The 26,217-nt window shown below is 43.3% G+C and overlaps 12 protein-coding genes across 12 annotated transcripts; 9 read left to right on the forward strand and 3 right to left on the reverse strand.

Moving 5' to 3' along the window:
* The first annotated feature begins 88 nt into the window (after positions 1-88).
* FA14DRAFT_159925 (mitochondrial carrier) lies at positions 89-2,278 on the forward strand. The gene has a single exon (XM_025498455.1). It carries the CDS (start codon positions 122-124, stop codon positions 2,039-2,041), a length of 1,920 nt encoding a protein of 639 aa, XP_025358594.1. The 5' UTR covers positions 89-121; the 3' UTR covers positions 2,042-2,278.
* Positions 2,169-4,197, reverse strand: FA14DRAFT_159926 (UDP-Glycosyltransferase/glycogen phosphorylase). Its single transcript, XM_025498456.1, has one exon. It carries the CDS (start codon positions 4,096-4,098, stop codon positions 2,248-2,250), a length of 1,851 nt encoding a protein of 616 aa, XP_025358595.1. The 5' UTR covers positions 4,099-4,197; the 3' UTR covers positions 2,169-2,247.
* Positions 4,198-4,723: 526 nt separating this feature from the next.
* FA14DRAFT_177567 (uncharacterized protein) lies at positions 4,724-5,428 on the forward strand (the record flags this gene model as incomplete). The annotated part of the gene is made up of 1 exon (XM_025500751.1): positions 4,724-5,428. One exon carries the CDS (start codon positions 4,724-4,726, stop codon positions 5,426-5,428), a length of 705 nt encoding a protein of 234 aa, XP_025358596.1.
* A 289-nt stretch (positions 5,429-5,717) lies between these two features.
* Positions 5,718-6,561, forward strand: FA14DRAFT_183775 (uncharacterized protein; the record flags this gene model as incomplete). The annotated part of the gene is made up of 1 exon (XM_025501342.1): positions 5,718-6,561. The coding sequence occupies one exon, from the start codon at positions 5,718-5,720 to the stop codon at positions 6,429-6,431; it is 714 nt and encodes a 237-aa protein (XP_025358597.1). The 3' UTR covers positions 6,432-6,561.
* Positions 6,562-6,696: 135 nt separating this feature from the next.
* Positions 6,697-7,410, forward strand: FA14DRAFT_177569 (uncharacterized protein; the record flags this gene model as incomplete). The annotated part of the gene is made up of 1 exon (XM_025500752.1): positions 6,697-7,410. The coding sequence occupies one exon, from the start codon at positions 6,697-6,699 to the stop codon at positions 7,408-7,410; it is 714 nt and encodes a 237-aa protein (XP_025358598.1).
* Positions 7,411-8,562: 1,152 nt separating this feature from the next.
* FA14DRAFT_153624 (uncharacterized protein) lies at positions 8,563-9,288 on the forward strand (the record flags this gene model as incomplete). Its single annotated transcript, XM_025497613.1, has 1 exon — positions 8,563-9,288. The coding sequence occupies one exon, from the start codon at positions 8,563-8,565 to the stop codon at positions 9,286-9,288; it is 726 nt and encodes a 241-aa protein (XP_025358599.1).
* A 506-nt stretch (positions 9,289-9,794) lies between these two features.
* On the forward strand, positions 9,795-12,429 carry FA14DRAFT_25453 (putative heat shock protein). Its single transcript, XM_025502073.1, has 2 exons — positions 9,795-9,815; positions 9,948-12,429. The coding sequence occupies exon 2, from the start codon at positions 10,100-10,102 to the stop codon at positions 12,275-12,277; it is 2,178 nt and encodes a 725-aa protein (XP_025358600.1). The 5' UTR covers positions 9,795-9,815; positions 9,948-10,099; the 3' UTR covers positions 12,278-12,429.
* A 33-nt stretch (positions 12,430-12,462) lies between these two features.
* FA14DRAFT_188307 (uncharacterized protein) lies at positions 12,463-13,068 on the forward strand (the record flags this gene model as incomplete). The annotated part of the gene is made up of 2 exons (XM_025501648.1): positions 12,463-12,819; positions 12,898-13,068. Exons 1-2 carry the CDS (start codon positions 12,745-12,747, stop codon positions 13,066-13,068), a joined length of 246 nt encoding a protein of 81 aa, XP_025358601.1. The 5' UTR covers positions 12,463-12,744.
* An 818-nt stretch (positions 13,069-13,886) lies between these two features.
* On the forward strand, positions 13,887-18,351 carry FA14DRAFT_25467 (uncharacterized protein). Its single transcript, XM_025502074.1, has one exon. The coding sequence runs from the start codon at positions 14,139-14,141 to the stop codon at positions 18,240-18,242; it is 4,104 nt and encodes a 1,367-aa protein (XP_025358602.1). The 5' UTR covers positions 13,887-14,138; the 3' UTR covers positions 18,243-18,351.
* A 193-nt stretch (positions 18,352-18,544) lies between these two features.
* FA14DRAFT_112963 (zf-DNL-domain-containing protein) lies at positions 18,545-18,763 on the reverse strand (the record flags this gene model as incomplete). The annotated part of the gene is made up of 1 exon (XM_025495993.1): positions 18,545-18,763. A coding segment is annotated over one exon (219 nt), but the record flags the coding sequence as incomplete, so codon positions are not given.
* A 631-nt stretch (positions 18,764-19,394) lies between these two features.
* Positions 19,395-21,362, reverse strand: FA14DRAFT_25477 (uncharacterized protein). The gene has a single exon (XM_025502075.1). The coding sequence runs from the start codon at positions 20,915-20,917 to the stop codon at positions 19,430-19,432; it is 1,488 nt and encodes a 495-aa protein (XP_025358604.1). The 5' UTR covers positions 20,918-21,362; the 3' UTR covers positions 19,395-19,429.
* A 1,003-nt stretch (positions 21,363-22,365) lies between these two features.
* FA14DRAFT_143257 (putative glutamate dehydrogenase, NAD(+)-specific) lies at positions 22,366-26,164 on the forward strand. The gene has a single exon (XM_025497201.1). The coding sequence runs from the start codon at positions 22,840-22,842 to the stop codon at positions 25,987-25,989; it is 3,150 nt and encodes a 1,049-aa protein (XP_025358605.1). The 5' UTR covers positions 22,366-22,839; the 3' UTR covers positions 25,990-26,164.
* Positions 26,165-26,217: the final 53 nt, after the last annotated feature.

Consider the following 26,217-nt stretch of genomic DNA (forward strand, 5'->3'; position numbering starts at 1 on the left):
AGGCAGTGAAGCAGTGTCTTAGCGTAAAATCAAAGCGGCTCGCGCACGGCAATGAAATGTGACAATGAATCAATCTCAGCTTGATCGATGACCATCACCACGATCATCTTTCACACGCAAGATGTCTACGCCAGGCGAAGGTAGATCACATCCATTACGACCATACTACTCTTCCACAGATGAAAATGCGGCATTCGTAGCCACAGCACCACGCTTCCAGTCTAACGCAGGCTCAAATTCCACGTCCGGATCATCTCGAGGAGGTTCTTTTGCTCCTGCTGGATTAAGCTCAAGTCGATATGCAAGTGCAAATGATGATGCAACCTTAAACGAAGCCATTGCTGATTTGAATGGTGGTGGCGGAGGCGTGAAGGATTGGGCACGTTCGATTGCAATCTCGGCGGCTTTTGGTTACACGTCAACGTGTTTGGCAATGCCCTTTGAAGTTGGTAAGCTTCTGTTACAGATTCAATGGGTACCAAGAGATGAAGTTTGGGTAGCATTCGGAGATATGGAAAGGGAAGATGAGATGGTAAAGATGAATTCCTTGGCAAGAAGCAGAGGCAATCAAAGAAGATCTGGTTCACCTACAAGTAGACGTTCAGCAATCGGTCGTAATGAATGGAATGAAGGTGAAGAAAGCGATGAAGGTCCGGATGATGAAGACTTGATGGGCGGATCATCAAGCTGGGCAGACGAAGGCGGAAGTAAGAGAGATTTCGGAGGTGAGCAAGATGAATTATCCGATGAAGATGATGCGGAAGCCTACTTTAGAGATCTATCCGATCAATCTGGAAGGCCGACAAATCTGACCAATCGAACGGAACGACAAAAGAGGAAGAAGACAGATTCTTCCGGCTATGTTATGCGCAAAAGCGTTCATGAGGATACCACAAGACCCGAATTTGTCATGCCAGTCGTTGTTCGAGGTGGTGTCTGGGAAATGATAAAAGCAGTCGGAAGAGGCAAAGAAGGTTGGCTAGGCTTATGGAAAGGATCTTTAACGACCTTCGTGATCGATACAGTAACACAGACCGTTCAACCTTTTGTGTCTTTTGTTCTCTCGTTTGCTGTGCCCTCGGCTTTGACACCTTTACCTTTGCCGTATGCACCATATCCTCTCAGATCGTTGAGTCTCCTATTAGCCTCACATTTGGTCACAGGTGTTATCGTCTCTCCTTTGGATCTCGTCCGTACAAGATTGATTGCTCAATCCACACTACCGCCCCATCGCAAGTACAACTCACCCTGGAATGCACTTCAACAGATTCTACATGAAGAAGGCGGCTGGCGCACGGTCTACTTCCATCCCAACCTTTTCATTCCCACCGTATTGGATTTCACAGTTAGACCTCTTTTGAGTCTAGGAGCCCCGCTATTCATCGAACATAGATTACGACTAGATCCAATGACAAGTCCAGTGCGTTATTCGTTGGCCGAATTTTGCATCTCAACGGCCAGTCTTTTGGTCACTCTGCCGATCGAGACGGTACGTAGGAGATTACAGCTACAAGCAAGGGCTGCTTGGGGTAAGAAGATCTCAAAAGTGCACGGAAGTAGACCTAAACCAAACCATAGAAGTTCCGGATCAGCAAGTACACTTTCATCCCTTCAAGGTCAAGAAGAAGTTCAAAAGAGCCCATCTTCTCGATCTGAGAGGAAAGATATGGGAAACACATTCTTTGCAAGTGTGACTGGAGCTATTCCACAACCGATTTTCAGCAAGCCATTACGCACATGCGTGGAAACAAGACCGAAGCCATATGAAGGTGTGGCAGAAGCAATTTACCGTATCCTAACAGAGGAAACCAGTATAACACCTGCCAAGAAGATTGGCAAGGGAAGCAAGCCTGGCAATACAGAGCCTGTAGATCTCAAAGACAGCGGTATCTTGGCCAAGCCTGGCTCATCGACTTTCGGCGGTCTGTATAGCCTTTATCGCGGTTTAGGATTCTCTATTGGAGCCAATGCTCTTGTCTTTGTCCTAACGATCGTGACTGGTGAACGCACCCATGGTACAGCTGGATGGACAGAGATCTGATTTTGCTACCCACTATTATTTGCACTTCTACTATATACCCTTATTGTTTGATTTTTGTTTCTTAAGGTTAGGATTATTCTAATCTTCAGTAGACAGTCTCTATACTAAACCTCTTCCCTACTCTTCTTTGCTCTATTGTGAAACACTCGCCACTCAATGAGATGATTGGATTAGATCATTTATACAGAATGTAGCGCTTCCCGATATCAAGAACTCGATTGAGAGGCTGCAGATGCTGCTGCTGCGATGGATGCCTGTAATTCTTCTCTTTGTTGATTGATTGAATCTTGCATTGCTTGAAGTTTGGCTCTTCCAGATCTGAGCTTTCTTAATCCATCAAGTTCGGCTCTATTGGCGAAACGTACAAAATAAATAAAAGTTCCCATCATCAAGATGAACATCATTACGGAAATTGACCATTGAATTAAACCTTCTTCGGCACGAACGGCTCCCATCTTTTCAAGTTCCCATAAACAAGTCTCAAACTGTTTACTCATGGCTTGACGTGAGAATTTTTCTTTCACACGATCTTGTGCGTTTCGCGCAATCTCTTTTTGTTGCGATTCACTCAACTTTAGCAAATCCAACGCAGCTGGAGCCCATAATGTTGCCTTTGCACGACGAAGGAGACCTGTTCCGCTCGTGTTGGTATAGAGTAATCCTCCATTCGGACCATCAGTGGTGCCTTTTTCATTTTTCTGTACATTCAAATCTACCACGCTTTCCATCGGACCTCCAGTATTTGTTGCCAATACGGGAACACCAACTGCCATTGCCTCTAAAGGTACGATTCCGAAATGCTCATCCGTTGGTGTGTAAAGCAGGATTCTTGTTGATCGATTTTTCAACAAACTTGTCAGTAACACATACGGTACACTTGGCAAGAAGATCACGCTTGCATTCTTCCATTCAGCTGCAGGAGGAGCACTTGCAGGAGGTTCATGAGGACTTGCACGATTATAAAAGAGTGTCAATTGTGCCAAGCCATGCTTTTGACATTGTTCTTGAAGTTCTTTCAACGTCAGAATGTTATCTTGCAATCGATAATCATATCCACCTGCCAAGACCAAACGCAGCTTTTGAGAATTTCCTTGAGCAGCATATTCCTTTTGCACCTGTACAAATGTCTCTAAAGCCAGCGCAACGTTCTTCTTTGCCTCGAAGCGATTGATCGAGATGAGTGTTGGCCTGTCTTCTGATTGAACGATTGTTCGGATCGCTTTTTGCACAGATTCAACACCGGAATCTGTTGTTGGATTCTTTGATTCGTTAGCGGTAAGCTTTGCAAGTTGTGATGTGATATGTGCATCCGAAGACTCTTGTAAATCGATACCGGGATAAACAACTCTAGGAATTCTTGCCAAACGGTGAAATGTTTGCACGAATTGCCTGGAGGTGAATTCGGAATTGACCATAATTTTGTCTGATGTACTTAAAGTCATCTCCTCCAACATATCAAAAGGAATGCGGTATATAGAGCGTACAACGCCTGGACCTGGCTGACCACGCTCGATGGCTTTTTGCAAGGCGATACTGTTGCTCACATCTTTGTCGGGAAAGTGACAGTAAAAGATGACTCTTGTTGCAGTAAAGATCCGTAAGAGCGGAACGATGGCGGATAATTGATCGACGACAAATGCGTCATACCCTTGCAAAGGTGAAAGACTCGTTAGTAGCTTATAGAGGAAGCTTGGTATTGAGCCATGGAATCGGAAAGCGAACAGAGCGAGTAAGAGTTGGAAAAAGAGTGACATCTGTCTTGCAATGGCTAAGGGTAAATGAAGTCCGCCAAAGATATGTCGGGGAACATTTGTCTTGGCATGCCGAACGTTTAATGTACCATCCCGTGTTGGCTCGAAACAATGGGTTGGGTCATGATGCGAAGTGATAATATCTACCTCATGACCTAATTCTTGCAAACCAATCGCTGCATCGACTACTAATCTTTCTGCTCCACCGATTCCTAGATCTGGATGAATGAAAGCTACTCTGAAAGTTTTGTTCTTTCTGATTTGTTCATTGATTTGCTCGGTATTATCGTGTGGATCAAAAGACATCTTTGTGTTTGTCATTGAGCAGTTGGAAGAATGCTAAGAAGCCGTAAATCCGGAGAAGAATGACCGTTGCGCACAAGAGGTCACACACACACACACGCGTTAGAAGAGAGTGAAATGGATTTGTTGTGTTACTTTTGCACGCTAAAACATCGGAAAAAGGCTTTACCAATAAACGCTGTACAGCCAACAACAAGCGGGCCTACCGAACCGAAATGAGAGAAACGTCAACTATCTTTCTTTTTTCTCTTCTACCATAATAATTGTGGCTGAGACGTAATTATCCGAATATGAACATTACCTTCTCTGACTAGCTCAGGAACCGCATCCCCAAAGTCCAGAATGAAATTATTTTTGGGGAAAGCGGCTCCTTAATTTGATCAGAATTTCTTGTCAAGACACAGATTTGATGCCGTATAATCTGAAAGCTGTGTCACCGTTACTGACATTAGCATATGACATCAACATACCGGTGCCATCCCTTTCCACGAAAAAATATCCGGTACCGTTCCAGCATGTTCGACATTAGCAAAGCTATCATGAAGCAAGGAAAGCCTATAAAATATGCTCAGAAAGTGGTACAATATTTCACCTCCTCCCACGATTTCCCATACAGCTGCACTTAGATATGATTCTGACAAAGCCTCTCCTCTTTTTGACTATCTTGGTCCAGGTCGCTTGGGCTTCCACGAAGCCTAAAGATGAACAAACGGTTTCACCGTCCATGGAAAAAGTCTTTATTTCTTCTCAAACTACTCCACCTGCAATCGTAACCGACTTCCTCGATACGGCTACGTATTATGGAGGTCAACGTTCAGAGTTGGTAGCAGATGATCTATTGCAACAGGCATTCGATATGGGTCTAACTCTAACAACTGTTCAATATGATGCTATTGGTGATATAAAAGCATCTGAATTCGTTCCAGGTCCACCAAAAGATTTCCATAAATCATGGGAAGATGGTGCTTATGCACTTGCAATTACCTGTAACAAATTTGGCGATTCGATCGTCGAAAATCTCAACAAGAATTGCGATAAATGCGGAAAAGTTTTTACGCTCGGCTTGTTTTGGGGAACATTTAAAGGAATGAATTTCGATAAGGATGCGATCCTGTCAGCCGGTTGTTCAGCATTAGAGATGGAAAATTCCGATAGTTGTTTCCAAAATTTCCCAAAAGGTTGCTCTTTGAAAGCCGTAGGTGATCCAGTGTCTTTATGGACGGAACAAACGGTCAGAATAGCCGAGAACTCAGGCTCAAAAGAGGAGATCGTCGCTGCACTAAAGAAGTATGGTCAAGAAAAGTCTCAAAATATCACACTTCCTTCTACTTGAATTTGACAACATGTCTCGACAGTACGCTCGTAACTGTTTACCAAAATATCACCCCCTCTTTAAGAATGATCTCTTCATTTACATTATGCAAAGAGATCTATATAATCACAACTCATTTAAGACGGCCCCCTATGTCACATTCCTAAATTATATTATATTTCCAATTCATACTCATTGCTTGCAATCTCGAAAGACATAAATAAGGAGGTCATTGGGCTAGGACCTGTTTGCATTGCCCACTTCGGCTCACGTCTTTCTCTCAACCACTTTCATAAAGAAATTTGCAGGTATGATGATGAAAAACTTCTCACTCACCAAAGTGTCCTTATTATTTGCGCTCTTTGCAGAGGTAATTCTCGCATCGGCAGTGAATAAGCGAGCTCCTGTCTCTGGTTCAATGAACAATGTTATCATTTCTTCAATGAACAATCCTCCTTCGGATGCTCAAGGCTTTCTCAAGCAAGGCTCATTCTATGGTGGAGCACGTTCAAGTATGGAAGCAGATGGAGTGATACAACAAGCTATGGGTTGGGGAATGGCTTTCACAACTGTACAAATGCCTTTGAACACCGTCAAAGCCGCAGAGTATGTTCCTGGTTCGCCTGCAAGTTTCACAGAAACGTGGCAAGGTGGTGCTTATGATATGGCTCTGACCTGTCATAAGTATGGTCAATCAATCGTTGACGATTTAAATGCAAAATGCAAAAATTGTGGAAAGACGTATACCTTAGCAATAGTTTGGGGTATATTCAGTGGTATGAATTTTGATAAAGATGCAATCTTCTCTGGTGGTTGTTCAGCTTTAGAAGTAACAAATTCAGACAGTTGTTTCAACAACTTCCCAAGCGGTTGCTCAATTCGTGCAGTTGGCGAATCGGTTGAACTGTGGAACGAAAAAACAACTCATATCAGTGTTAATGCAAGATCCCGCAGTCAAATCATTGCTGCCATCAAGAAATATGCAGCCGACAAGCATCTAAGCGTTGCCCTTCCACCAGCCTAGAAGTATCCAAGCTCTCTCTCTCTTTTCCCCTACCACATTTTTCCCACATTATTCAGCCCCTCACAAGCTATGTAAATGTTGTGCTTGCCTTCCATAAATTTCATCAATCCACGTATTACTCCTACGTAAAATCATTTTCTAAGCCATACATTCAGAAACGGATTTCATTTTGTGTTGGCTTCCTCCTCTTTGCTGTGTTGACCCACACCACCATCAACAACTCAACTTTCACGATTCATTACCACGCATACTAAGACAACGAAAGATGAAGCTTGGAAGGAACAATTTTTTGCGCACTACATTTGTGCAGCTCTCCGTCTTCTTCTTTGCTTTTCCCGCAAATGGAGGAGTATCAAAGACAATCACACCTGCCATGAAAAAAGTTACGATAGACACAAAGCTATGGCAACCTGACCAGAATCCCGAATTTTTAGAACAAGCAATATACTTTGGAGGACAACGTAACAATGTAGCGGCAGATGGACTTTTTCAACAAGTAATGGGTTGGGGTATGGGCTTGACAGCTGTGCAATTTCCTACGAATAATTTAAGAGCTGTGGATTACATTCCTGGCTCACCCGATGGTTATGAGAATCAATGGAAAGATGGTGCTTATGGATTTGCCTATAGTTGTTCAAAGTATGGCGAGCCAATTGCAAAAAGTCTGAATGAAGGATGTAAGAATTGCGGCAAGACATACTTTTTAGGTTTGGCTTGGGGTACATTGAACGGAATGAACTTTGATAGAGACGCTGTAATGATTTCAGGTTGTTCCGCTTTGGAGGTCGTGGATTCCGACGATTGTTTTGCCAATTTTCCCAATCGTTGTTCGATTCGCGCTGTCGGCCAACCGGTTGAACTGAGGACCAAAGAACCTACAAGGATTGTAATCAATTCCAAATCAAGAGCAGAAATCATTGCAGCCATCAAAAGGTACGCTGCAGGTAAACATCAAAATATCGCGGTCCCGAGCTCTTGATTCGTCATTGCTTGGGCTTCTCTTTAGATCAAAGAATTAAAGATGTCTATGTTCGAGAGAAAGGTGTGCACAATATTTCTGATATCGCGAAATAAGATAGTATGAGCTCCTTCATTTCCAGTCCGGAGAAGAACATGGCGAAGAAATGCTTCTCTGTATGATGTTTTGATCTTTTGCTTCCAGCCTTTCCTTGCGGAAAGCTTCTTTAAAATACTATACAGCTCCCATTTTATTTTTGTAATCAGATTCTTTTGTTTCGTGGTAATTTGCGTAATAATCTGTGGCGCAAATAATATTACCCTTTCCTTTTTTCCTCAACGGATGATCCGTAATACTCAATCACGGTCAGCCGTACGAATGACGTGTATTGTTGCTGCCTTTGTAAGATCACATCAACGAGACGGCCAAATGTTGTTCGCAGAATTCAATGAACAGCACTAATTTGCGACACAAACGCCGGCATGAACCCCGCTCATGTCAATAATCAACCCTTAGAGGTTGACCGCCGTTATTTTGACCCTTTCTTAATCAATTTCGAGTGTACGTTCCTACTTTTACTCGATTGTTCCTGAGATAAATTTGATCTTGGCGTCGCGGAAGAAGATTTTCGGCTTGAACTTATTTGAAAAAAGAAAGCATTGAATGTTGAAGTTCACGACGAGATTATTAGAACGATTATTGCAGCTATCTCAAGTACTATTCTTATTTGCGTTTTAACACCGTGCATTTTCAATCCAACATTTCATGCATCTCCTTTTATTCAGTGATTGTGACTTTAAAGAGGGACTGAAATGAGAACTTGGCGTCTATATTAGTCCCTTTATAGCAAACATTGCGGCACGGTAATGTGACAAAAAAAATCTCATTATGAATGCTTGCCCCTGAGCGGAGTTCAAAGATATTTTCGACATCGAAATCTTAAGAATGAAGCAGTGAACATCCGTTGCCCTCATATTTACTCCAAGTAGGGGATAATATGGCGTTTCCTACCTTTCGCTGTTCCGCCCTAATAAAGCTTAACGGGTATCGAAAGGAATGGTGTTTGGATGGATGAAACCTTAAATATCGAGCATTCTTGACTTTCAGCTCCCTCACTCTCCATTCGCAACAACTCTGTCCCTTGTCAATTCAACCCTTTTCTTGCAACCTCAAATGATGCATTCAAAGCTTTCTTCCTCTTTCGCCAACTTGGCGTTATTCGTCTTCGTTTTGATTGAAGTCGCTCTTGCGCTCCCTTCGAGCAAGCGTGCATCTAACCCTGTTTCATCAAAGTTGAGAAGTGTCATCCTTCCAGAAGATAATGATCCTCCTCAAGATGCTTCCTCATTCTTACAAAGAGGTGCTTATTTCGGCGGAGCACGATCATCATTAGACGCAGATGGTTTAATTCAACAAGGCATGGGTTGGGGAATGAGTTTTACGGCTATTCAATACGATGCAAATACGGTAAAAGGTGCAGATTTTATTCCTGGACCACCTGAAAATTTTGTTAAAACATGGAAAGACGGAGCTTATGCTTTCGCTCTCACTTGTAATAAATATGGTCAAGCAATCGCGGATGATTTTAATGCAAAATGCAACAATTGCGGAAAGACGTACACAACGGCCATCATTTGGGGAACGTACAAGGGAATGAATTTCGATAAAGATTCAGTTCTTAGCGCTGGTTGTTCCGCTTTGGAGGTCACGAATTCCGATGAATGTTTCGCCAATTTCCCCAGTGGTTGTTCTATTCGTGCAGTAGGCCAACCGGTCGATTTGTGGAATGACAGTATTACAAGAGTGGTAAAGAATGCTAAATCTCGCAGTGAGATTATTGCAGGTATCAAGAAGTATGCGCAAGAGAAGCATGAAAGCATTGCAGTACCCTCCTCTTGAGCGCTGAGATAGTGGTAAATGATCCTAGCTAACATCACGGCAATCTTTGACTTTTCATTAAATAAACATCATCCCGCTCCTCATCTTCTCTCATTTCGCAATTCTTCCGTCATATAAGTATCAGTAATCAATATAACTTCCCCATATAACCATAGTCAGATTAAAAGCTGCTTTTGACCGTCATATGTGAAGATGGTGATTGTGAAGAGAAGTGACAACGCCCTGCCTTAATTGGCGGCTAACCGTTTATGAAGTGCAATCAGCAGCCAACAGGGCTGAGTAGCACGTGATGCCAAAAAAGCTCAAGCCGTTTGCGCGCATATGGAGGCATAGAAGCTTAAAGCAGCTTTTCGAATCACAGGGAAGGTGCTAGATTGCCTGTCTGCTTGCCTAGTGAATTTTTCAGAATTTTTTTGTTTGAGAAGAAATGGAAAATTGACATTAGAGTTGAAATGCAGAAAATTCTCAGTGCTGCTGCTTCAATAGAGGGCAACAAACGTTGGCTGTAATAAAAGTAGGGCTGAGTGGTGAGTGTAACAGTGCGCATATATAGTGTAACATCAAATACAACATCCTCATCATCATAATAACCATCATCGACGATTGATTGATCTTTCATTACATTTCATTCATCGTATAATCAAAAATGGCATCCACAGTCGGTATTGATGTGGGTAACTCCAGCAGTAAGATCGGTGCTGCCCGATCGCGTGGTGTAGACGTTTTGGCAAACGAAGTGTCAAATCGTCAAACACCTTCTTTGGTCTCATTCGGACAAAAGAGTCGTGCTCTTGGTGAATCAGCAGCCACAATGCAAACATCAAACTTCAAAAATACAATCGGATCACTAAAACGTTTGGTCGGACGAACACTACAAGATAAAGATATTCAAGAAGTTGAAAAGAAGTTCATCAATGCTGAATTGGTTGACGCTCAAGGTGAAGTCGGTGTCAAGGTTCGTTTCGGTGATGAACAACAAGTCTTCTCTGCAACTCAATTGATGGGAATGTACTTGGGTAAATTGCGTGACACTGCTTCAAAAGAGTTGGGAGGATCAGGTGTTAGCGATGTAGTCATTTCCGTTCCAAGCTGGTTCACAGATGCACAAAGACGTGCTATGCTTGATGCAGCAGATGTTGCAGGCTTGAACCCATTGCGTCTCATGAACGACACAACAGCATCAGCATTGCAATACGGTATCACAAAGACTGACTTGCCAGAAGCAGAGGACCCACGTCACGTTGTCATTTGCGATTTCGGTCACTCCAGTTACCAAGTTGCCATTGTTGCTTTCGCAAAAGGTCAATTGACTGTTTTGGGATCTGCAGCTGATCGTCACTTTGGTGGTCGTGACTTCGACCGTGCTTTGCTCCACCACTTTGCTGAGGAATTCAAGGGCAAGTACAAGATTGATGTCATGTCTAGTCCTAAGGCTATCTTCCGATTGGCAACCGGGTGTGAACGTTTGAAGAAGGTCTTGTCTGCCAACGCTGTCGCACCTTTGAACGTTGAGAGTCTCATGGAAGACATTGATGCTGTTTCTCAACTAAAACGTGAAGAATTCGAAGAATTGATCAAGCCTCTGCTCGACCGGGTCGACGTTCCTTTGAAGGCCGCTTTGGAACAGTCCGGTTTGACCAAAGAACAGATTCACAGCATCGAATTGGTCGGTGGAAGCAGTCGTGTTCCAGCATTGAAAGAGCGTGTGCAAAACTACTTCGGAAAGCCTCTCTCTTTCACCTCCAACCAAGACGAAGCCGTCGCCCGTGGATGTACTTTGGCTTGTGCCATCCTTTCACCCGTCTTCCGCGTTCGTGAATTCCAAGTTCACGACTCCAACATGTACCCTATCAAGGTCACATGGGACAAAGTACCTGATGTTGATGAAGACACTCAATTGGAAGTGTTCAAGCAAAACAACCCCATTCCGTCTACCAAGATTTTGACATTCTACCGCAAAGAGCCCTTTGCAATCGAAGCACACTACGCAAATCCCGAAGAGCTTCCCGCAGGTATCAACCCATGGATTGGAAGATTCCAAATCAAGGGTGTTACCCCCAACGCTGAGGGAGATCACTCCATCGTCAAGATCAAGGCTCGCCTCAACTTGCACGGTGTTCTCAACTTCGAGAGCGCTTACGTTGTTGAAGAAGTAGAGAAGGAAGAGGAAGTCCCAGTCGACCCTTCCGCCATGCAAACTGATGGCGAAGCACCAAAGACTGAGAAGAAGATCGTCAAGAAGATGCAAAGAAAGGGTGACTTGCCAGTCGTTGCCGGTATCAATGCACGCGATGCCAGCATCGTTGCCGAATACAAAGACAAAGAAGGACAAATGGCAGCTAATGACAAATTGGTTCTCGACACAGAAGACCGCAAGAACGCATTGGAAGAGTTCATCTACGACCAACGCAGCAAATTGGACGAAAGATACCGTGCTTACGCAACATCAGCCGAGAAAGAGAAGTACTTGGCTGCATTGAACGAACAAGAAGAATGGTTATACTCTGAAGAGGGAGAAGATGCAAAGAAGTCTGATTACGTTTCCAGATTAGAGAGTCTACAGAAATTGGGAAGCCCAATCAGCTCCCGCTGGCGCGAAAATGAAGACCGCCCCAAGGCAGCAAGCGCTTTGCGTGACACCATTGCTATGTTCAACGAAGCTGTTCAAGGTGGTGATGCCAAGTACGATCACTTGACAGATGATGACAAGATGAAGGTTTTGGAAAAGTGTGCCACTGTTGAAAAATGGTTGAGCGATAACTTGATTCGCGTTCAAGAACAACCAAAGGACGTTAACCCAAAGATTACTGTTGCTGATATGAACAAGAACCGTGATGATGTTTTGTTCACATGCAACCCAATCGTTAACAAGCCAAAGCCTCGTGCACCACCCGCTCCTACCAACACAGAAGCACCAAAGAAGGACCAAGCTCCTCCTAAAGAAGAAGAGCAAAAAGAGGAAGGACCCGGAGAGATGGATGTCGATTAAATATTCATGTGAAATACGCTGAGATATCCACTCCTTTTTCCGATATACAAAATTACCTGTGTAAGCCATATATACTTCAATACAGATAGATGGGTTTCCGATATGTTGCATCATTGCCTCGATAATCCAATCCGATTTCCAAAATCTCAGACTGATGAGTGTCAACATCTATTAGATCATGAAAACACACAGAGTACGGAACCCGCTGAAGTGACGATATAATGGGGCTTACCGTCGTTATTGCGGTGTGAAAGCTATGTAAATCACCAATTGTGCGTGCGGGGTTATAAGATTCGCTTCGCTCCCTCATCTTTACTAGAGGTCATCCTTTTTTTTCGTCCGATAAAATGCATAACTTCATATATATATAAGTCATCGCCACTTTCAATTTCTTACTTATTTTCAACTTCTTGTTTTTGTCTTGTTGATTTCGAACTACATACACCTTTCACCTCTATGTCACAATTATGGTTCGAATGCTGAATTTTTGGTTTGCATCTGTAGCTTCTTGGAGCGTTTTGCAATGTTTTGCTTTGCCGATGGTGTGTATGATGTAGATTGGGTAGGTGAGAACAAAAGAGCTGATCAATTTCCGGTTTCTTTCCCTTCCTCTGCTTCAGGCTTCCTTCACTGATTCAATCATGCCCGGCACATTCTTAGAAGAAGGCTCTTTACCTTTACCCATCTTGGATATGATTCAAATGGCCGAAAGAGAAGGAGAGGTTTATTTTTACGATCCTACATCCAGAGGTTCAACTTCGAGACCGATACGCTCCATTCTTCAGACGTAAATATCCGAATGAGTATTGTCTGATATCCCATTTGAGGAAATCATGGACAAGATCGTTGCTCAAGTAAAATAGTAGCAATTTCAACCTGCAAGCCTCTGTTCATATTCGCTTTCGATTCTCTTTTCAATTCCTGTACAGTTGGAATGATTCTCTAATCCTATGGAAATGCCTTTGATATGCTAAAGTGGCTTGCCAAGGATGATGATACGGTAGGTCTGTGTCATTCATTTTCCATGCTAATGCAGGGTTTAGAGTATCAATGCTCAGTCAATCAGCGCGAGTCATACCGTTTCATGCTCTATCGGCATCATTAAGCTTCTACACCAAGCTTTTTGACAGAATCAGTCATGACATCAGAAGTGTTCTGAAGGGAAGGAGAAGAAGAAGCAACAGCGCATTCATTCATTTTGGCCGTTGAGTGACTGCGTGTCTATCATGATTAAATCTTGGGCAGTTGACGCGTCTGGGTATAAGACATTTGCCACTTAAATCCGAACCGTACATCTTTCCACAACGGGCTACTTTTTCCAGGGCTGTCAAACGAGATATGAAATTTAAACGAGAGGCAGGCAAAAGTACATCAAATTTAAATTTATCCTCCCGGTAAAATAAATAAACATTCTTAAGCCTTCTATAGTGGCAATAAAGGGAGAATAAAGTGACATCCATCAACAGTCAAATATCTTTAAAGCTTTGTTCGCTTTCATTAATGAAATGCTGAGCCATACGCGGGCGCATAACACGTACCCACTTAGTTTGCCTTTTTAGTCTCTCGGTGTTAGAATTGATACTGTCGTCGTACGGCCTTAAAAAAAAGTTTCTATTAAATGCATGCAGCTCAGAAGGGAAAAAAAGGGTAAATTCAACTGGTAAAGTGCTATAACGACCTTAAACTTCTTTTACTTTATGGCAACCATTTGCATCTTATATCCACAGCCACCACAAATCAACGAAGGCGGTGACTATTCCACTTCGATCGCTCCTTTGAGGGAAAGAGAATCCCGTAAGAATCGCAATCAAGGCAACATACGCATTCCACCTTTCCCATTCGTATAATACAATCATACATCATGGTTGGCCGACCAAGCCAATCTTATTCAAGAGATGAATCAGAAGAGTTGGATTCCGAAACATCTTCCGTCGTTGGTAATGATTCAACAAATATGACAGAAGCCGGCAACCTATCCAATAGACCGCCACCAAAAAAGAGAAATCGCGCCGCTCTAAGTTGTACTTTGTGCCGTGAACGAAAGGTAAAGTGCGATCGAGTTATTCCATGTCAACAATGCATCAAGCGTGGTGATGCAGACTTTTGTCATTTGGATCCTAGCAAGAAAGGTCCTGATCAAAAGAAGAAAGGTGGTCGCACTTCAAAAGCCAAAGACGAGGTACAACATGACCAAGTTCCGATGCAATACAACCCATACGGTCCATCACAATTTGAACAATTTTCATCAACCCTCAGTAGCATGGCACCACCTCAACAACAGAAAGCAAACTCGACAGCATCTCCTGCAAGTTCGTCCGCAAGTGAAGTGGATGCAATCAAAGCACGCTTGGCACAACTAGAACAAGTATTAGCACAAAGACAATCTCAAGATATCAGTCCAGGATTCGGCAGTGCTCAGGCGCTTTCCGATGCCGCTTCTATTCCCGGTTTGAGCCCAAGATATCCATGGCAACCATCATTGAACGGTAGCAGCAATGCATCTGGCTCATTTGTTACAAGTCCAATGAATCAAATCGCAGCAGGTAATTCGCCTTCTAATCCGATCAATCATCGTTCCAATTCCGCCTCTTCACCTTCTCGAACTGGATTTGCTGCCGTTTTCGCTCAACAGCAACAACAGCAAGGAGGTGTTCCCGGCATGAGCAATAGCCCTAGCAGTGGAAGTCTTCAGATGGTCTCCCCATCGACAGGCTCAGCAGAAAGACCATCCTCTCATCGTTCTGGCAGCGGCAAGAGCACATCCAAGTTGAACAGCAAACCACGCAAGACAGACAATATCCCTTCGACCGACTCTAATCCGGCCTCGGGCCCTAGAGGTGAAGTGGACTCTGACACAGAAGATGCAGCCTTGGTTCTAGAGGGCTTGGCGATGGGAAGAGCAGGAGAATGCGGAGAAAAGAAGACTTTGAAGCCCGAAAGAGCTGCATTGGAAATCATTGAAAAGGACCCGGTGAAAAGCATTCAAGGTTTCGTGGAAGAAGATCGTGCCGAGGATATCATGACAGAAGGCAAATACAGTTTCGAAAAGAAGAAAACGAGTGCCGACAAGGACGGATGTGGAATTAGTGCAAAGTGTGACTATGATGATAAGGATGGAGAAGCAGCAACCGTTCTACGAGAATTCTTACGAAAGAACCCTGATGCCGTCTTTGGACCGGATGGACAACGTCTGTCGCCTGCTAAACGTGTTTGCGTTTTGCTCAGCCGACATGAGTCTTTATTCAACCTTGTTTGGGGTCCAGAAACATTCTTAGGATGGGGTATGGGTTGGGCTTTCCCCGCCGCTGAAGCTGCAGGTGATATGATGAACGTTTCCGAAGTTGTTGGATGCAAAGGAGCATTGCAAAGGGAAGCTGTCTTGCGAGCCATCATTCGTAGCTTGCCTGAACGAGAGGTAGCCATGCATCTTGTTGACGTTTTCGATAGCCGAGTAAAATTCTTGGCTGGAAATTGTTTCCACGTTCCAACGTTCAAGAAAGATATGTCTGCATTCTATGATCTTGCCACGGTCGAAAAGCGTGCAAGAGTGATCAACTTTGTCGATCCCGGTTGGCTTTCATTGATGTTGATGATCTTTGTTCTGGCCCTTCACTTCCATCCTTGCGAACGTCCAGAGCTTGTACAACATCTCTTCGATGGTCGAACAATCCATCTTTGGCGTTCAGCTGCCCAAACTAGTCTGGTGCTCGCAAGATATCAATCCTCTTCCTCAATGGCTGTCTTGCAAACGATTATCCTGATCAACCTACTCTCAATGGGTCAAGGCAAAGAGAACTTCAGTCTTACCCACACTGCAATCAGCAATGCTCTCGAAATGGGCCTGCATCGCTTGGGAGACAAGGACAAGCAAGCAAAAGCAGGTGAATGCCCAGCCACTTCAATCCGTAGAGAGATGGCAAAGCGTATTTGGCATCAATTGACATTTACTGATTGGTGTTCTGCAACGATACATGCTGGTTCTTATCGTATCCATCCTCATCAGTTCAATACACCTTTGCCCGGCAATTACAACGATGAAGATCTTTGTCAATGTCCTCAACCGGCTCCACGACCAGACACAGAACATACAGATATGTCGTATTCCCTGGCAATGCTCAAATTGGCCGATATCTCCCGTCAAAATGTTGACATGATTCATTCTTCAGAAGGTAAACGGATCGCATGCTCTGATATGGCATACCTCGATACATCTTACCGTGGTTTGTTGGAACAAGCACCGTCGTTCTACAAGATTGGATCAGATGAAGGAGCAGGCGCGAACATTGAAGTGGAAAGATGGCTATTCCAACAAAGTGTTTTCCACAAGCTTTTACGATTACACAGACCACAACTAAGCAGTCGTACCAGTGCAAGAACAAGCTGTGTGCTATTAGCACGTAGCATTTTGGACATGCAACGTCGTATTCGTAGCAGGTGTAGTGTTGTTGATCGATTGTTCGTCAATCTTGCTCAATCATTCTCAGCAGCAATTGTTCTTTGTTTAGACTTATTGCAAACACGTCCAAGTGCAACCATGCGTTCAATCGTTCGTGGTGAAATTTTCGAAGCTCTCAAAGCATTACGACATGTTGGAGCAAGTCATCATACGACCGAGAATAGCATTCGTGTGATTGAAGCCTTGCTTGAAGAAGAAGAATGTAGATGGAATAGCCCTCAAAGTGCAGCAGCAGCCAATGAACAAGGCTCTGGCAAGAGACGACGAGGAGAAAATTCGTCTGGCCGTGGTGAACGTCGCAAGGACATGCTTAACCTCGCTCTACGTGTCGCCAAAGCTGCACATGGTGATGGAGTGCATAGTGGAAGTGAAGATGTTGATATGGCAGATGGCGATCATAGTTCAGCAACAGATTCGCACGATGAGCCTACGAATGACCAAGCCATGGCACAAAGGATCAAAGATCAACAATCAAGACAAATGTTTGATCAATTATTGGCTGGCCGTCCAACGTTTGCAGAGCCAAGCTCGTTCTCCAGTGCACCTTTCCAAACAAATGTGTTTGATCAACCACGCGGAACAGTTGCTCCTAATGGCTTAGACTTTGGATTTGGTTGGACACCACCAAATGCTGAAAATGGACAAATGTTTGACCTGACGAAATTCTTGGCTGAAGCTGAGACAAACAGCAGTCCGGGCAATGGCGATAATGCTAACAGCAGTGCAGCTAGCGATAGCGGACATAGTTCTTTGCATGGAGGCAGAGCTAATTCAACGTCTAGTGGTCATTTGAGTCACAGCAGTAGCTTCAGCAACGGACCTAAAGCATTTACAGGCTCAGCAACTCAACATAATGGTGCTTCCAACAACACTGCTTCCAGTGGGGGAGATCCAACCCATTCGCCAGTAGATACTTTCTCATTTGGCGATGGCGTGAGCGGACCTGTGATCTCTCCAAGTGCATTTGAGAGACCATCAACGAATCTTGATGGATTTTGGAATTGGGTTCTTGCCCAAGGATCGTCAGGATTTGCCACGACGAACAGTGATAATGTACAACAAGCACCTTTGGGTGGTGGCGGTGCGGTTGCAAATGGTCTACAGCAAACGTTACAAAATACAAAACAAAATGATCCTGTCACAACTTCTGCACCGCCAACCAGCGTTCAACAAGCGCAGTTTGCCAATGCATTAGCACAGAATATCAATGGAGGTATGGGTGCAAATCCGGTCAGTAGTGCTACCATTGATGCCAACCTGCCCGCTGCTGCTCCGCAACAATCTAGCAATCCTTTCGCTGCTGGATCTTCCGTAAAGACACCGTCAACGGGCGTGAATGCAAGTGGAAGTGAATTACCATTTTATTCTGTTGGTACACCAAGTGCAGGAATGGGTAATTCATGGATGAGTACACCTGGTCTGTTTGATTTCGCTTATGAATTCGGCGGTGAAGGTCAATCATCTAGTCAGCAAAACAATACAAGTGCAGCCACCAACACTTTCGCATGATAATGCATTATTTCTTTATTTATCTTTCTTTCTTTTCTGCGTCAACCTATCCTCCTTTTGTATTCGTATTATACCGTCTCTTTTTTACCTCTACTTCGTCTCTTCTCGTGTATCTTTCGCTTCTTATCCCCCTTTTAGGAAAATGGTGTAAATCAGACTTTGGACTAATGATATTAGCATATTCGCATATTTGTACAATTCTGAGGTGATTCGGGATTTTATTCCTTGCCATTGCCATCATCTGAATCCGATAAGATTTCCATAGTTTCATATCCATTTTCACCTTCATATTGAATGCCTGTACGTACCCTTCCACCATGAGCAGCAACGATTTGCTCGACAGTTTTAGGCTCATCTTTCGTATCCGTAAACCAACCAAGATGATCTGCAATCAAATGACGATTTTTACACGAAGGACATTGAACTAAAACAATTCCTTTTTCATAACTTCGTTTTGTAAATTGATGGGTTGATCGATGTCCGCATTCGTTTGCCGTACATGTAAATGTCAAAGCAAGCTTTGGTTCGTCTGCTAAGGTTGATTGGTCACTTTCGCCGTTCTCAGATTTTGCAGGTGGAGATGATGATTGTTGTTGTTGGCGAATTGATGTCGTGTGAGAGAATGCACGGATTGTAGGATAAGAACTGGATGCAACCTTCACTTTGGAATGCGCCAATCCGACTCTAGCAAATGATCTAGATGGACCAGCAGCACATCGCAAAAGCGAAGAAGGAGGTTGCTGTAGAAGCAAAGAACGAGTGCAGTTCCGTAGCATTTTCGACAAAAGTGGCAAGTTTGGAAAGATGGTGGTTGAGAATCTAGAAGAAAAGTTCAATTTCAGTGGAGGCGAAGGCAGGCGGGAATTCGGAAATAGGCACAGGCAATTAAACTTTTGACAGACACGCGTTTCATGCACAGTTGAGCATTTCTCCGCCATCATGTACAGCTATAGAAAGGCCTTTTGCTAGGGAGGAAAACCTTAAACAAACTCAACAAGCCTCAAACCGAAAGACACAATTCTGGCTAAACGCACACATTGATGGAATTGCTTTTCGTAATCATTCCTTGAAGGTATTTTTCGATCCAAGTCTATATACACGAACATATGAAAGATAAATACAAAGAAAAAGGAAAGAATTGATGAAAATATACAATTGTGCCAGACAAGAGTAAAAGTGTACATACATTAATCATTCGTATCAAAAGATGATCTTTCCATTTGAGCAGAAGAATCCAAAGTAGAATTGCCAATCAAACGTAACGAAGAACGTCTTCTGCCGGTTAGTGAATTGATCGTATGCGATGAACCACGATGGGTTTGATTCGTGTTAAGCCAATGCTCGAATGGAGAGACAATATCTTGGTTTCCCGAACCAGATCGAACTAGCAGCTGTGGATCTGTCGCGGATGTCATTAAAGTGACCGGGCTTGAAAGTCTGTGTAGATTACGCTGATCTGTGTTGTAGCCTCCATCTGATCGAGCAATGTTTGACCTGAATGTGCTTGACATGCTTACTGATTGAAATTCTCTCGGCGTCGAGTGCAAGAGAGAAGGTTCAGAAGTCTTTGCTCGTCTGACGCCCGAAAATGGTGATCCAGAAATACTACGATCAGACCTATCACGCTTCATCTTTGGTCGTACTTCCAATGTGCTTAGTGACATGATTGCTCTTCGATGCACTCGTTTGAAACTCAAATTTTGCACCCTTGCTCTTGCATTGCTTCGTCTATGGCTCACTGGAACGCCACTGTCCACCTCATTTGACCATACGATACTAGACCGTGTTGAATTTTGACGAACGTTCAAATTATCTGAGCCATGTCCGATCGAAGTAAGAGCGGTATCAATCATACTCTCATGGCCTGAGCTGGGTGTCTTCTTTGAGATGGGCGAAACGGTGAAATCACTTTGCAGCATAGGACCGGCAAAATCTGCAGCACATGAAATCGGTCTTGGTCGTTGAGGAGGTAAGTGAGCATGAACGTCTGAACTTTGTCTGTGATCACTACCACTTGACGCTCTCGAAAGTGATTCGGGCAGTATTTGTTGATCGCTTACCAAACTTGGAAAACTTGTCAGGCCTGCAACTTCCATCGTTGGCCAAGGTGAAACAGCAGGAACGCATTCTGGATCAACATCACGAACGCATGGATTCGCAATGCTTACCAAACTTGATCGTGAGATTGAATGTCTTGCATCCGTCTCTACATTGTCCCATGGATTGTACTCTAATTCCGTTTGATGTAAGTAAGCTTCTGCTGAACTGACGTGGATCGAATGTGCTCTTGCTAGAGGTGACCTGCTTCGTTGTGGCAGAGGCAGAGAATGACGATGGTATGACTTTTCATTGATTTCCAAATCCGGCGTTGAAAAGATTGCGATTGGTCCATGTGACTGATTTGTTTCTGGCGAGAATGAATCCCTTCTTTTGGGGAAAAATTGATCAAGTTGAAACCGTTTGCGTCTTCTATACAAGCAAAACATCAAAATCACCAGCAAAGTAAACATAAAAGCACCTATTAAGCTGCCTACCAATAAACCATTTTGTGAATGCCCATCACTTTTTCTTTGAGCGACATTTTGATCGAATTGATTTGTTTGGCCGGCAGTATCTGTAGCGTTTGTTGTGCTCATTGCAACGATCAGAACAATGAGTACACCAAAGTTGAGCATCAACTGAAGTGCGATTCAGTGATGATGGTAATAAGTTGCATTCTACCAAGAAAAGGGGAAGTACGGATAGAAAAAGCTGAGTTTGAAGCCCTTTTGACCAAGGAACGTTAGAGTAGTAAGTGATAAGCCTCCTTGGATTATGAATCAGTGGTAATATGACGCCTTTTTCCTGCTTGAGGATAATCTGGGAATGTTGCATGAATGGCAACAATCCGTAAATTGAATCTTGGGGCTTTCTTGAGGCCTGTGTTTGGTTTATTTTTATCTTACTCTGCGGTCCTAGCTTGAGCGGTCCACCTGTTCTTTGACAATTTATTTATCCAGCATTTACGCAATGACGTCTTCATTTACGCTCAGATGAGAAAAGAATGCCATAAAGCTGAAGTGGCTTTATTAGCCCAGAAAACAGCAATGACGGATTACAACATTCCTATCCGCCCCTTCTCCTCACATCTATTCATTCATGCCTTGTTGTTGTGTGATAATAGGAGAGTATGAATTCATTTTGCGCTTTCAAGTGGCGCGAATTGAGTGAAGTCTTGTTTCTTTATCTTGTCACTGTTTATTTTCAAAGAATGTCAATATTGCGCCATCGGTACCGTTTTGATCATTTCCTATCTGGATTCATTTGACCGTTTCTGTATGACAAGCACGTGTAGTAGCATACAATCGCCGAACACTTTTTTACTCATGCTATCGGCTGTCGGCTATCGGCGAATCGGATGATAGTACAAAGGATGGAGTAGGTTTCCTGTTTTGTTATCACTGCTTTGCATCATCTTTCCTGCTTGGCTTGCTCTTTTGATAAGATCACCTTGGCGTTTTCATGCTGCGTCTTATGGGGAAAGCGGGAGTCACATCAATTTACACCTGTTCTTCTCCTGAATCTTCATTTTACTTCTGAAGCATCAGCGATCATTAAGAAGAAGAATGGACGAATGATTATGTACGTAAGCAAGATTTGTCTTCCATACGAGAAAGGAAGAAGGGACCGGGGTCGATGTTGTGCATACATTGGGGTCCACTTTATACGCGTGTAAAGGTAATGCTTCTTTAAGGCGAAAGTGCCGAACTTTGTTTTGGTCGCACAATACCCCGCATTTCTATGGATCTCAATCAAAATAGAGTTGACCATGGTTCATGACCAAGCATCTCATTCTTCTAAGCGAGCTGCACTACTTTGAGGCTAATCATCATCATAACGCAGAAAAGAAAGAAAACAAGACAACGAAACATCCTTTGCGCCACGCGCGGAACGCCTTGTCTTTTGGTCCATTGTCAATTTATTGTTTTTTTTTTTCTGCTGATGATGTTTACCCCAACTTGATGATCAGAGTGACATTGTTTGTACTAATTATATGACTCCAACTTCAGCCACTTCACTTTGATCGATTTTTAAAGTCAGTTGAGAGGTAAGTACTCAATTTCCACTCTTATGCACCACACACGTCATGGAGGTTAGCCCGCGGCGCCGCGCCAATGCAATTTTTGCCGAACATAAAGAGCAACCAAGAAAGAGAGAAATAAGGTGTACACGCAGCATAACGCCTAAACGGGCTGAAGAGCAACACAACACAACACACCACACATGCATACACACACGCACATGCCATACACGGAAAAGCGGAAAGGTACATCAAGTAAATTATAAAACGTTGTATGGGGTTAAGGGCGCCCTTCTCATGGGCTGTGCACTTCAACAGAGTCAGATCAAAAAAAGATCAATCATCAATGACAAATCAGACCTTATTCAAGCAAACCTCTCTTTCTTCTTGACAACCACTTCTAACTCTTTCTTATCTCGACGTTTGTATACGTATTTCTACGTGTGCATGTCAATTCTCCACTTTAAGCCTTTCTCATTAACAAGATAGGCTCTTCTTTCCATTCTTCACCAACCTTGCAAACCCTTCTTGTGAATCATGTCGGGTCCTGTAGCAAATGGAGCCGCAAACGCTCCAGCAGGCTTGAACAATTTGGCAAGCTTGAAAACATCTTTGATGACTCCTCCTTCAGGTGCAGGCACGCCAAATCGTCCTCATACGCCTGCTGTTGCCAATAATGCTGGTTATACAGAACCTGTTTTTGAAGGAAAAGCAGAACAAGCAAATCAAGTAAAAGCAATGCTTCGTGAACGAGGCTTTTTACCTCCTGATCTATCCGATAGCGAAGTTGATTGGTTTTATGAAAATTTAGGTATTTCTGATACTTATTTCGCTCTCGAAACCCCAAAGACAATTTGTGATCACATTTTGGCTTTGTATGGTGCAAAGATTATGGCCTACACAAAGCATTCAAACACACTTGAAATCGATTTGGAACATGCAACCGAAGATGGTGCAGTTTTCATTCATTCCAGTGCACCGGGTGTCAGTCAACAAGAAGGTCCTCAATGGGAAAAGAAGATCGATCAAAATTACTTGGACAAGTCTACCGCTGCATCTGCTTATCGCTTGGAAACGTATCGTGCTGCTGGCTCTGTTTCAGCTCAATCTACCCAACGTCTTCGTTGTTACTTCGTATCAAAGTGTCATTTCAATGAGCCCGCTCCTTTGCCTGGTACTCCCGAATACGGAGATATTCGTCATGTGAGCGACAAGACTTTCTTGTCTAAAGCTTCTGACAACACCTTGGCTATCTATCAAGAAATGATGGATCAAGTTTTGCAAAGACAGGGCCCTGTGATTGAAATGTTTGAAGTTGAAGGCAGTCGTGAACATCGTATCGTGATCGGTTACCGCATGGAAACAACTACAAGTTATTTCAGCGCTCTTTCAGATCTTTACCACTTCTATGGTCTCTTCTCCTCGAGAAAGTATGTTGAACAATTCAGTAACAATGTTACAATCATTTCAATCTACTTGAACCCAATGCCAAGCTCAAGCAGTCCACCGATCGAGCACAGCATCTGGCAAATCATCAAAGAAGCAAGTTTGCTTTACGTCTTGCCTGACAATCCATTCTTCCAACCAAGCGAAGGAGAGCATGGACATGCAGTACAAGAAGCTACATATGCTTATGTCGGATGGATGTTTGCACAACACTTCTGCAATCGTTTGGGTCAGGCTTATCAAGCTTTACGTAATGTTTTGGATGAATCAGATGCCGCTCAAGCTTCAATTTTGAACGATATTAAACAAAGATTACGTGAGGAAACCTTCACACGTCAATCTATCCAAGAGGTTATCCAATCTTACCCAGACCTGGTTCGTTTGTTGTATGTGCATTTCGCAAACGTTCATTATCCAGGAGGTGGCTCACAAGACCATGAATTGGTTCCAACGCTAAGTTATCAAAGATTGGTAAAGGGTGAAGTTTTGACAGATCAACAAATGTACGAAAGGATTCGCAAGGTTGTGACGAACAAATATGAACGTCAAGTTTTGGAAGCTTTACTATTTTTCAACAAAGCTGTTTTGAAGACCAACTTCTATACACCAACAAAGGTTGCCCTAAGTTTCCGCTTAGATCCAAACTTCTTGCCTGATGTGGAATACCCATTGAAGCCATACGGAATCATCTTTGTTGTCGGATCGGAGTTCCGTGGTTTCCACGTTCGATTCCGTGATGTTGCCCGAGGTGGTATTCGTATCATTCGCAGTCGTAACAGAGAAGCATATTCTGTCAATCAACGTTCTTTGTTTGACGAAAATTATGCTTTGGCAAGTACGCAACATTTGAAGAACAAGGATATCCCAGAAGGTGGTTCAAAAGGAACAATCTTGCCTACATTAGATGCAGACCCTAAGATCGCATTTGAAAAGTACGTTGATGCTATCATTGATATTTTACTCAAAGGTCAAACACCCGGTGTTAAAGAAGAGATTGTTGATTTGCTCGGAAAGGAAGAAATTCTCTTCTTGGGTCCTGATGAAGGTACGGCAAATTACATGGACTGGGCTGCAGAACATGCAAGAGCTCGTGGAGCACCTTGGTGGAAATCCTTCACTACCGGAAAGACTGCTGCTACGTTGGGAGGTGTTCCACACGATACTTGGGGTATGACATCCTTGTCTGTACGTCAATATGAAGTGGGCATTTATCGTAAATTAGGATTATCCGAACAAGAAATTACCAAAGTACAAACTGGTGGACCGGATGGAGATTTGGGATCGAATGAAATCTTACTCTCAAAGGATAAGACTGTTGCTATCATCGATGGTTCAGGTGTTCTACACGACCCCATTGGTATTGATCGTACAGAGCTCATCCGTCTTGCAAAAGCACGCAAGATGATCTCTGACTTTGATGCCAGCAAATTATCACCACAAGGTTATCGTGTTCTGGTAGAAGATCATGACATCAAGCTGCCATCCGGTGAAGTGGTGCCCGAAGGTGTCACATTCCGCAATTCGGCACATTTGATCTTCAAGGCAGACATGTTTGTCCCTTGCGGTGGAAGACCTGAATCGATCAATATCAGTAATGTGAACAAACTGTTTGATGCAGATGGCAAATGTCATTTCAAGTATATCGTTGAAGGAGCAAATTTGTTCATCACCAAACAAGCAAGAATAGAATTGGAACGTAGAGGTGCGGTCTTGTACCCTGATGCAAGTGCAAACAAAGGTGGTGTTACAAGTAGTAGTTTGGAAGTTTTGTGTGGTTTGAGCTTGTCCGATGAAGAATATACGAGCAAGATGACATTCCCGAACAGCAAGCCACCACGCTTCTATCTGTCTTATGTTGCTGATATCCAAAACATCATCTGTGCCAATGCCGCCAAAGAATTTGAAGCAATTTGGGCCGAGCATCAAAAGTCGGGCAAGCCAAGATCTGTATTGTCAACCGAATTAAGTCAATCTTTGAACAGATTGTCAGAAGAATTAGAAGCAACAGATTTGTTCGATCAACCACAAGTACGAAGAGCTGTTCTTTCTCATGTATTCCCGCAAACGTTACAAGAAGCTGTTGGATTAGATACTTTGATTCAACGTGTTCCTCGCAATTATGCTCAAAGTGCATTTGCTGCTTTCTTGGCCGCTGACTTTATCTACAAGAATGGACCTGATGCAAGTGCTGTTGCGTTCTACAAGCACGTCAATGCACTGGAACATGGTCATCGTACTTGATATGCCACTTTTCAATCTTTTCTGTTTCTTGGACGAAATTGATCGGCCTAGAAACAAGATCATATTTAATACTTTTCCATTGATGTTGTACCCATAATAAGGTGAATCCTGAAAGACGTGTAAAAAAGCTCGAGAGTGTGATGTGTGAGATATGCATTCAGTCATTAGATTATACAAAATTGCTGCTAGGCATAAAAGAGTGCTTAGAGGAGGAGGAGAGAATAGACT

The sequence above is a fragment of the Meira miltonrushii genome (genome assembly GCF_003144205.1).
Source record: "Meira miltonrushii strain MCA 3882 unplaced genomic scaffold FA14scaffold_1, whole genome shotgun sequence".
Classification (NCBI taxonomy): domain Eukaryota; kingdom Fungi; phylum Basidiomycota; class Exobasidiomycetes; order Exobasidiales; family Brachybasidiaceae; genus Meira; species Meira miltonrushii.

Excerpts from the sequence above, each read along its gene's own strand:
- FA14DRAFT_159925 (XM_025498455.1), top strand. The coding sequence starts at position 122 with ATGTCTACGCCAGGCGAAGGTAGATCACATCCATTACGACCATACTAC.
- FA14DRAFT_159926 (XM_025498456.1), bottom strand. The coding sequence starts at position 4,098 with ATGTCTTTTGATCCACACGATAATACCGAGCAAATCAATGAACAAATC.
- FA14DRAFT_25453 (XM_025502073.1), top strand. The coding sequence starts at position 10,100 with ATGCAAACATCAAACTTCAAAAATACAATCGGATCACTAAAACGTTTG.
- FA14DRAFT_25467 (XM_025502074.1), top strand. The coding sequence starts at position 14,139 with ATGGTTGGCCGACCAAGCCAATCTTATTCAAGAGATGAATCAGAAGAG.
- FA14DRAFT_25477 (XM_025502075.1), bottom strand. The coding sequence starts at position 20,917 with ATGCTCAACTTTGGTGTACTCATTGTTCTGATCGTTGCAATGAGCACA.
- FA14DRAFT_143257 (XM_025497201.1), top strand. The coding sequence starts at position 22,840 with ATGTCGGGTCCTGTAGCAAATGGAGCCGCAAACGCTCCAGCAGGCTTG.